This window comes from Lytechinus variegatus, chromosome 10, assembly GCF_018143015.1.
Source record: "Lytechinus variegatus isolate NC3 chromosome 10, Lvar_3.0, whole genome shotgun sequence".
Lineage (NCBI taxonomy): Eukaryota > Metazoa > Echinodermata > Echinoidea > Temnopleuroida > Toxopneustidae > Lytechinus > Lytechinus variegatus.
In genome coordinates, this window is record NC_054749.1 from 30,360,802 (window position 1) to 30,372,348 (window position 11,547).

The following is an 11,547-nucleotide window of genomic DNA, read 5'->3' on the forward strand; positions in this document are numbered from 1 at the left end:
TATTAAGTAAAATACTCACCAAAACCTTTGTATTTATGCAAACCATGTGTTGCTTCTTTCTAAATCGAAGAGATTATAGTGGTCCCATTTGATCTGACTTAGGCAGATTTCCCTGTATTTTCCCTTTTATTAAAATCCTATTGAAATTCCTCAAAAATACATTCGAGTTAAAGTTTCTGTACTGTCAACCCACAAAAAAAAAACAGTTCTATGATACAAGAACTTTTAGCATTACATTGTTATCACCATAGTTTTAGTAACATCTTCCATGATGGGCATAAATTCAATCGGTACATGAAATCATATATCCAATATTCTACGGCAAATAAGTACTACACTTCATAATAAAATACACATGTATTCTTTTTTTCTTCAAATATTTATTTTATTAAAAATCATGATTTTCTAAAACCTGAAAATACTTACAAGTTAATATGTACACAACATTGTAGGATCAACATTTATCCCATAAATGATATGTGAGAAACTCATAAAGAATTAATAATTGCTTGGTGAATACTAAATTGTTTACTGACAGAAATTAAACTGAATATTCTGAAAAAAAAATATATCCAAACTCGATGTTGTTTCAGTTTGATATGATCTTTACCGGTATATAGCAAACATTAGTCAAGAAAAGATGAACACTGTAGACATATTCCACCAGTAAAAGTCTACATAAAATCATTGGAATGCTTTTACAAATGTATATTGTACTTTAGGTCTATTATACATAATTTTGTGTGCTGCCACATGTGATTTTTTTTGTACACAAAAATAATGACCACTTCAAGAGACAATGACATTAAATTGCCTCCTGTGGAAATGGGGTAAAGCCACAGATGTAATTCTGGAAAAGCAAAAACTAATTTGAAGATTGAATCTAAATGTTTCTTAAAAATCTTTGCCAATTAAATATTTTGGTCAAGTGCAATGATGCAGAATACCACACAGTTAGGAAAGAAAAAAAGAACACAAATAATAATTCATCCTATCTGAAACCATGTGATCGTAGTGGATTGTCACATCTTAGATAAGGAGTTTTTCAATTGCCTGCTGCATACGGGTGATCTGTGGCTTCAGTTGGGAGCCCTCATTGGTGGTCACTGAACAGGATATGACGGGACGGGAGACACCACAGGCACGACCAAGAGCTGAAAAATATAAGCAAAAACACAATAATAGCACTATTTACTTTTTACTGAAAGGGAATCCTACCCACATGGAAAGATAATATACAAGACTGCAAGTGACCACAAATAAAAAAAAAAAAAACTAAATCGCAAAAGCTCATACACTCTTGTACAGAGAAAGTACAAAAAAGGCAGAAAATAAAGATTTGTTGTTGTTGCTGAAATAGCTTAAAAGTCAAACTCTCACACCCTTGAAGATAAGAGAAGCAGAGTTGACAATTTGAACAAAATCTGACAAAAAGTTCATACACTCTTGTACAGACAAAGAACATAAAAGACAGAAAATAAACAGATTTTTTTATTGCTGAAATAGCTTAAAGGTCAAGTCCACCTCAGAAAAATGTTGATTTTAATCGACAGAGAAAAATCAGACAAGCACAATGCTGAAAATTTCATCAAAATCGAATGTAAAATAAGTTACGACATTTCAAAGTTTTGCTTATTTTTAACAAAATAGTTCTATGAACGAGCCAGTAAAATCCAAATTAGAGAGTCGATGATGTCACTCACTATTTTTTTTATTGATTGAATTATACAATATTTCAATTTTTACGAATTTGACGATTAGGACCTCCTTGCCTGAAGCACAAAACCTTAAAATAATGGAATTCCACATGTTCAGGGAGGAATGAAACTTCATTTCACATGACAATGACAAGAAAATAAATGTATATCATATTTCACATAATAAAATACATAAAAAAATAGTGAGTGATGTCATCAGTTCCTCATTTGCATACCGACTGAGATTTGTATATAACTGTTTTAAGAAATGAAGCGAAACTTAAAAATGCCATAACTTTCTTATTTTACATCCTATTTTGATGAAATTTTCAGTGTTATGCTTGTTGAATTTTTCTCTTTTTATTCAAATCAAGTTTTTGTTGAGGTGGACTTGTCCTTTAACAGTCAAACTCTCACACCCTTGAAGATATCAGAAGCAGAGGTGAGAATTTGAACAAGGTAAAAACAGCTGTAACGCAACATGTATGCTTGGGAATTGATTTTAAAATGGAAATCTTGCTCGAATAATAAAACTGACATGTACAATGACATTTTCAAGTTTTACTCTGAATCATATTTTCTTTATGACAAATACAACAGTATTGCTTGTTTAGGTGATCTTGGCTTAGATCACACAATAGCAGTGAATATTTGTACATATACGCATGTTCCATAAAAAAATCTCACAGGCTGTGTGTCACCTACCTTCCTTGGACCTGACAAAGACATAAGGTACATTCTTATCTTCACACAAGAGAGGAAGGTGGAGTAAGATCTCCAGAGGCTCTGCGTCAGCTGCCAGGATGATGAACTCTGAGATACCACGGTTAAGGGTCTTGGTGGCTGTTAATGATCAAGGATAACTATCATTAAAAGAATTCTCCAGTCTGAAAATAATGTGTTTCAAACCAAGTAAAATTCGACAAACTAAACACTGAAAATTTCATTAAAATTGGATTAAGAATTACAAAGTTATAGCAACTCAAAATTTTGCATAATTCTCGTGAAATAGTTCTATGAAATGCCCTCATGGGTTTGCGGTGAGCAAGGAGATGCTGCCATTCCCACACCTATTCTTGTGTTTTATCAAGATGAAATTATTTTTATTCAAATGTTATTCCTCCTTTTCCAAGAATGCAAAAGGAGGACTGATTACTGATTCACTGTGTAAGATAATCATTGCTGAAACTAAATTTATTACAAGTACACATGTATGAAAATATGAAATAATTATAATATCATGTAATAGAATAATAAAAGGGAAACTGGGGACACTCACACACCATTAGCAGTACACCCAGCGTTCTCGCCAGTGTATAATACGCATGGTTCAAACACCATGCGTGCGGAAATGGAGATCAAGTGGAACCATGCGTAAAATTTCAGCGACATGCGTGGCGACATGCGTGGAAAAATTAAATGGAAATATTCATAAAAAAATAATACACTCCATGAACTCATCTTAGTGATATCAACTTAATTTATCGGGTTGCGCCGAAGTCCCACCAACTTAAGACCACTTACAGGCCTACTACGGCTAGGAAAGTGGCAAGGCGCCCAGCTAGCTCGCGGCTGCTCGCTACGGTTCTCCTCCCGACTCCCTGGTCCTTTCATTCTCTCCCAGTCATCCATGCAGACATAAAAACCACACACACAAATTCTCTCCCCATCATCACAAGATCAACTCACTGCAAACATTATACACACACAGGACACAACGCAAGCACATGTTTGACCGTGGTTTGACCCTGGCAATTGTTTCTTCGAAGTGATTGTTTATATTTTTTAATGCTGTGATGATAGAGTGATTTCCGTGCTTGACTGATATCTGATTTGATTTAATCCAAGTTTGAATGTGTGGTACTTGGTTTACTTGAGGTCTGTATGTTTACTGTTTAGTATTTTTAGCCCATTATTTGTCAAGAAACATCTGCATTCGTGTCCAAATACAATGTAAAAAGATAAAGTTTTTGTAGAACTTTCGTACAATTCTGAAAAAAGTAATTTTATCATAAAATATACCTGCAAGCCTGCAAATGTGAAGTTGAAATTATTTAAATGATGCATTAAAAAAAAAGACTATCCATCATGAATGCCGTCCAAAGCCTCTCTTTGCAATTAAATTTACCCTGACCTAATTTCTCAACACAGGCCATGTAGCAGCCAAACCCAACACAGAATGAAAAGGGCGGCAATCTTGTAACCCCTCCCCCCCCCCACCGCAAGAATATCAGATTTCCAAACATGTGCTTCTCAAGATTGTGCAATACTAGCGGAGACAAAGAAAGTTATGTAAACAACTCGCAGAGGGTTGGGACTAGTCTTTGTTTTCAGTCACTTAAGAAAATGGCAAACTGGATAAAGGTGAAATACATCCTTAAAAAATGATTGTTTGGAATGACAAGACTAAGATTAAAGGAAATATGACTGAAAAATATCCATAGTTCAATCGCTAATTTCATTACTGACAGAACAATAATATGTGTTTTATTAACTTCTGGTCAATATTCCAATATGACAAGACTCCCATTTAAGACTAGCGAGCAAATGATGGTGGGGGTTCTGGAATGAAAACAAAAAAAAAAAACTTCTCACAAAAGTCACACACAAATCCCAATACACTAACTTTGATGATACAATCACGAGTGTTGCTTAAAGCAACGCACGTGCTCTCTACTGGCTTTGTACAGTCACAGAAATACAACACACACGATAAATCCTCAGTCACATGCACACGGCATACACTGCAGGCTCCAACTCCAAGCAGAGAAAGTTTGTCCTCTGCTCAAGTAAATCATTCTGTCAGCTCCAAATTCCATGTTTTTTCTATCTCAGTGCTTGGATTCGGCGCTGGCTCCCAAGCCTACTGAACGGCAAGTATCTGTGCATTTGTGTGGGCTTAAAAATACGCCACAATGGGGCTTCCTTAGCGTCTCTATTTGATGAAAAGGCCGTCGCTTCCGCGCTCCGCGCGGGGGTGAACCCCCCCTCCCGCACCCACCCCCCAGGAGTGCCAGCACAAGTCCCCGACATGCGTGATTTTTTTTCTGGCGAGAACGCTGAGGACACCGAGAGCATTTCCAACAATATTTTACCAGTAGCTAAATTTTTTTTTTTCAATCAATTCAATTTATTCATTTTCTCAGAATAAAAAAAAAATGTACAAGAATGAAATTGACATAACAGAGAAAACTGAAACTACTGAAAAATTTTCTGAAAACTTGTGAGTTGTAACTCCTAATTAAGTTAAATACATAACAAAATTTAAAGAAAAATACACACAGCATCATCAATCACCAGCACACATACAAGAGGGACTGGGAAGGGGGTGGGGGTAAATGTAGGAAAAGGCAACAAAAACAAATTTGAATACAAAGTTATGCTTAAAAACATGTGATTTCATGTACAAATCTAACACAAATCATGCATTCTGCCCAATTTCACATAAGGATACACTTTACACTTTTCATTTGACCTCGGAACAAAAAGTTTTAGATGGAGTCACTCATTGTTTACCAGGTTTATGAAAGTAGGACAAGTGGTCGCAGAACACAACATATTTTTACTCACAAACTGACTGCTGATATTGAATACCCAAATATTGTGTAGCCGTTACCTTCATTTGCTCCCTTCCGTAGCTGTTTGTAGTTGAAAGCTTGCTGCACCAGATCAAGAAGAGTCTTAGTAAGTTCAGCATCAGCCAGGGGGTAGGCTTTGGGATTTACTTCATCAGCCTTTTTTTTGTGTACAAGGAGGAAAAAGGGGGAGGGAAAAAAAATAAAATTTACTGTCATACAATCCCAAGTGAATGCATTTCAAACTTTAATCATCTAAAATTCAAAATATTCCACTTGAAGCACCATTCGCAAGCAAAGTTCAAACCGATTCCAACAAATTACCATTTTACATGTTAAAGCAATCCAAGTCTTCAATATGCCTCTTATATTGGCCTTGTTGGATTTTGCTATATCCTTGCTAAAAAAAGGAAGAAATTTGTTCTCCCTTTGTGCGGTAATGAGAGACCTCACAATTTTTTAATTAATATGTTGCATCATAACCAAATGTCAAATATACCGGTAATCAAATTTGGACATCATTCCATGAACTAGATCCTGTGAAAATTGTTGGCCCATTTTTGTGTTGAAATAGTCGATGGAAAAAAATTTGATTTGGCTGAATAAAAATTGTCAATTTTCACTTCCCAATCCAGGCTGGACTTAATATGAAAAGGACTGATACAAGGTATCTGTTCAAATCATTAAATTTCAGCCCGGAGTACCATTATACATGTGTGTAAAAAGTTCTAAAAAGTTATGATATTACCATGAACAAAGATTGAGAGATGTAGAAAGTCTAATTTGAGCAATGATAACTAATGAGGCTGAAAGAGGGTCATTTTAATATGTATCAGGAATTCAGAATAAAGGTGACTAAACTTCTAAGTGACAGATTTAATATTTTCAAATAAAATCTGACAAAAATTGAATCGATTTCAGATATAGATAGCATCGTCCATTACTTAGGTCAAGGTCAGCCACTACGCTTTATAAACTTTAACATAAAATGTTTCCTGTTGTAGAGCTGTAGTGTAAACAGGGTTCTTGAATAGTGACATTTTAGATAAATTGTAATTCACTCTTAATCACCATCTTCTCTGTTAGTGTTAGTCATCAAAATTCCATCATCTTCCACCATATACTCTACATTCTTTCCAACATACCAGATTCTCTCTTCCATACTTGTGTTCATACATACTTCACTGTAAATAAGTTCTTACTTTCTGATTGGTTCTCTTCCAGACTTAGGTTCATTAAAGGTCAAGTCTACCCCAGAAATATATTGATTTGAATCAAAGAGAAAAATTAATTAAGAACAATGCTGAAAATTTCATCATCTAGGTCACCCATTCGCTCCATTCGGACTCCCTGCCAAATGAAGGCAACCCGCTAGCATGCTGTCGTCTTAATTTCTGTGCCAATTCAATGTGGTCAAGTTTTTTGTGCTTGGTTTTTTTTTATGTCATTTTGAAGAATGTAAATTTGCGAGAAAGTTCATGAACTTCGAACAAAACTACAGATTTCTTTATTTTAGTACATTTTTCGGAGATCCCGCTTGTCAATGCATGAGTTGGTTCCAAATATTCTGGCATATTTTGAATGATTCGTTTAGCGGTATCTTCGCATTTTCTGGCAGCCGAGTTGATGGTCTATCATTGTGACATGTTTGATGTTTCCATAGCTCCTCCGGGCAGCTACAACATATAAACAAACAGTCCCAGGGCAGCATAAAGCCTATTTTTGGCCACTAGTCTTGAGTGTACAGTCAATGAGGTACCATTTCTTCTCAAATAAAGTCATAAACAAAATCTATTTTGCTACTTTTTCAGGGAATTTCTGTAACAATTTTTTTTTAATGTTTTATGACTTGAAGATTATTTTTATGTGTTTTTTATGACACATTAAGAGCTCTCTCAATTTTGGGGTCCTAGCTGGGCTAAGACTAGTAATGGACAGGATTTTATTAGTGTTCACATAGGATCAATCATGGGAAAAAACAGAAAAATAAACTTTTTTTTTTCATCTAACTTTTGTTAGAAGTACAAATGTACAGACCTGGGCTGCAGCTACATCGGATCACATGGAAAAAAGAAGAAAACTCAACATGAAATCAAATATCAAAACAAAAGAAACAATTTCGTTTGGGCATTATGACCACTCCATTCACTGCTTTTCATTTTGTCAGCGGTGGTAACTCCTTTCATCTCCTATTGACTTTGCACACAACTAGCGCATACACACTGACAAACACAAGAGAGAGAGGCAACTTGTCTTAATTATTTCAGGATAATACAAAGGCCTTCAATTCATTTTCAATTTCAAGACAACAGTAGACAAATCAAATTCAAAAGCAAGACCAAATACTTCCAAGATAAAACCTAGGCTACAGTACAGGCCTCATCAAATGTCAACATTTCGGCGTCGTTACAACTTGCATGGTTCGACTAGCAAGTGATGACCGTGTCATGAAACAGGCCCTAGCCATTAGTCCATTCCATTATCTGCGTATGCGATTCTTGCCCCCGAACATCCCATGTAACCTATCACGTTTTCGTGATTCAGTATTAGAATTGCACACGAGATAAATCGCTGAGGTGAGTTTATCGTATTGCCATATAATATTAATTGGTTGTGCAGGATACACAATTTAAACAAATAATGCTAAAATTATTAATCAAACATGCGTGAAATGGGTCGTGAATTCGAAATAAGTATGTAACATACCATATCAGAGAGTTTCTTGGATTGGCTACGATAGAAAAGATGAATTTCGGTCCTCTCGGCGTTGCGCTTCACTGAGGCCTAACGAACTCCACGTGCGTGTACCTATGGAAAGCAAATAATGGGGATCGCCGGATCGATCGGATCATTTTGGATGCATGCTATGGATATGCGTGAAGTCCGAGCTGCTGGGTAAACCCTTCACTCGAGTTGCAGCCTACTCATGCCTTGTGTACTATTCAAGCCCTCTTGCTCAGAATTAAATGTTCAGCAAATTTTGTTTGTGCTAGTCTTTACGTGGAGACGCATGCACTTGCTGATCAATCATGGTCTTTGCCTGCATGCCCCCCCCAGGGGAGGGGGGCAGGCAAAGAAGTGCCCCCCCAGTGGGGGGGGGGGGGGCGGGGGGGGCACTTTCATACTTCCATTCAGTCACGAGTGGATACCATGCGCGACCATGAGATCTCAAAAAGCATTTTCCATATTCTGAAACTGCCCCCCCCCGGGCCGGGGGGGGGGGGGGCATTTCCATTGACGAGTGGATACCATGCACGACCACTGGGTCTTGAAAAGCACCCTAAACACGTATTTTCCATATTCTGAAAATGCACCTCTTAACAAGTATTGGCGTGTGAAACCCTATCCTTAACAAGTATTGGAAACAAATACGCAAGTATTCCCAGAACTGAGCCCGTAAACAAGTACAGCGATGTATTTTCCATATTCTAAAAATGCATGCACCCCTTAACACGTATTGGAAACAAAACGATACTCTTAGCAAGTGTTCCCTGAAATGAACAGAGATATTTTATTGTTATGTCACGCGTCCTTCGGTTTTACTTTATATAGGCTTTAGACACGGCCATTATTTTGGTTTAGTATACGGCCCCACCACACCTCGCGCAAAACACGTAGTGTTGGGGCAAAAAGGACATCCTAAAACATTTTGATTTTGTTTTATCTTCTCCGCATATTTGACCGTAAACACGTATATTTTTCCGACCCTTTTTTCAATATTTTTGTATTTTACACCCTTATCACGTTATGATTACATACGTGCCCTATAGCTATCTTGAAAAAGACATCCTTTTTACGTTTTTTTTTGGGGGGGGTCGCGCATGGTATCCACTCGTCAATGTGAAACCCTACCTTAACAAGGCATGATTAATTGGAAACAAAACGATACTATTGGCAAGTATTCCCTGAATTGAACCCCTAAACAAGTACAGCGATATTTCAAACACGTCGGTCGTCGGCAGTGGCGTACCTAGGATTTTCCACAGGCGGGGGGGGGGGGGCAAATTGCGTCCGCCAAAAAATTTGACAAGCCCAAAAAATAGCAAAAAAAAAGGTCTTCAACCACAAATAAAGTATTTCCTACCAGAAAAAATGTTATTTGACAAGCAAAAAAAAAAGTATTCAAGTTGAAAGTAGTGGGGCCAGGGTACGTCCCTTGCATGGGTTGTAACTCGTCAGGGGGGAGGGCAGTCTGCCCCCCCGTAGGTACGCTAATACGTGGTCGTCGGTTTTACCTTTACCTACATCATTATAGTACAGCTAAACTCGCGCAAATCGTACTCTGAATACGTAGTGTTGACTCCTGCATGGGGTAAAAAGTACATCTTTTATAAAAACATTTTCTTAACACCTTCGCAAATTTGACCCCAAACACGTAGCTTATTTTCTAGCGAAATAGATACCCTTTTTTAAAGTGTTTTTGACACCCTTATTACGTTACGTACGTCACGTGCCCTATCTTAAAAAAGTCCCTTTTACATGTTTATTTGGTCGCGCATGGTATCTAGTCACAGTGGCCCCCGGGCTCGGGGTGCCTGCAGACTTAAGTCCGAGCATGGTAGCACCATGGTCGATGGTCCGATCAAGGAGCAAGAAATAGGTCCACTTTACAACCCCGTTTTTGGCCCGGTCAATGATTCATGTACCGCGGTTGGGGGGGGGGGGCTTTGGGTGTCATGACCTTGTAAGCCTAATTAAGCCCTTAAGCTGAAATCGCATTATGTGCAAGCCTTATAAAACCTTAAAATGTGAGTAGCCGTGTACCTCCCAATGTTTTGTGGGTTTTTAAGGGGGGGGGGGGAGAAAGGAGGAGAAAAGAGGATAAAGATGAAGAGAAAATAATGGAGAAATAAGCTAAACGCAGGCGCGTTTCTAGACTAAACTTTTTTTTTTGGGGGGGGTCTTCTGGGGGCTTGAAATATTTTTGACGTTGTTTTTTTTTCAATACAATAAAAATTGTGGATAGCCTTATAAACACCAATTAGCTAGTCCCCCTCCTATGAAATTTCTAATATTGTGCGAGGCAGCATAGAGACCGAGAAAAAAAAAACACATTTTCAAAATACTTGAGAATTTTTCATCCATATTATGCATTAGGGCCTGATCGGTGTAACAGATGTATAGATGCGGGGCATTTAACAATAGAAAGGGGCGGGGGTACGTAGGACTAAATAGGCAGGAAACTTTTGGTTTAATTGTGTTAATTATTGTACTAATAGAACATGGCGGAAGGGGTTTTAATATGACACCCCTAAAAAATATTACGAGGGAATTATGTGGTGACCAGGGAGAAAATGTTTTAAGTGAAACCTATAGCATTTGGAGCACTTATATGATCTTTTCAAATAAATGTGAGCCGCTGGAATACTCATTCAATTAACATTCATAAAGGCTTCCAAAAACGGCCCAATGCTATACATACCTGTATAACACACCCAAGGATAGAACACAAAAGTATATGTGGTCTATATATTGAAGACTAGTCAAATCATTCTACATCTAATAAGAATACATGAGACTTACTTTCCATCTTGATTAGATTAGATGCTCATTTAAGGTGCTTCAGAGCAGACAACAAACTATTATACACATAATGCATGTCTGAACAAATAGTCAATGTCTTAAAAAAAGCACTAGTGCTTAAGGGGGAGCCGGGGCAATCGCTATGAAAATATTGGGGATGCGGCAAACATATATCGATTTGCCCTGCCCAATAATTTTGACAGAAGGCCATTGCAAAAAAAAGGGGGGGGGGGTTGTTTGACAAACATCTGAAACCGCTATTGACTTGACATGAAAATACTATACTAAACATACAAAACTGTAAACTTTTCGGTGAAACTTCACCTGCAAAATCAGCCTCTATCAGAGTGTACATATAGCGACAGAGACATTTTCTAAAGAAAAATATCCTCAAAAGAATGAAAAATTCGGAAAGCTTTTGGTGACCAAAACACGTCAGGTTTTATTCAAAGTTTATGGCATTTCGTGGTGGGTGAATACATAGGGAGATTAAGTTGCAAGGCAGTCTACTATATAGCTTAGCTATTGCAGGAGATTATTGATATTCTGTAGGATATACTCACACTTTAAGAGAGCATTAATGTATTCTTCATTTAGATGATAATTTGCAAGGGAGCGTTTAGCGACCTAGCGAGAAAATGCATAATTTGAATATTAAAAACTTTTATTTTAGAGCACTGACGACATGAATGAAATAATTATATAGGCCTTCGCATATAGGACCTATATATATTTTTTTTTGTGGTCGATTT

General features: G+C 37.3%; 1 protein-coding gene across 1 annotated transcript; it reads right to left on the reverse strand.

Annotated features, from left to right (window-relative positions):
- Nucleotides 1–783: 783 nt before the first annotated feature.
- LOC121422767 (NHP2-like protein 1) lies at nucleotides 784–8,110 on the reverse strand. Its single transcript, XM_041617948.1, has 4 exons — nucleotides 7,979–8,110; nucleotides 5,314–5,431; nucleotides 2,403–2,540; nucleotides 784–1,154 (listed from the first exon to the last, which is right to left on the reverse strand). The coding sequence occupies exons 1-4, from the start codon at nucleotides 7,979–7,981 to the stop codon at nucleotides 1,030–1,032; spliced, it is 384 nt and encodes a 127-aa protein (XP_041473882.1). The 5' UTR covers nucleotides 7,982–8,110; the 3' UTR covers nucleotides 784–1,029.
- Between the last annotated feature and the right edge of the window lie 3,437 nt (nucleotides 8,111–11,547).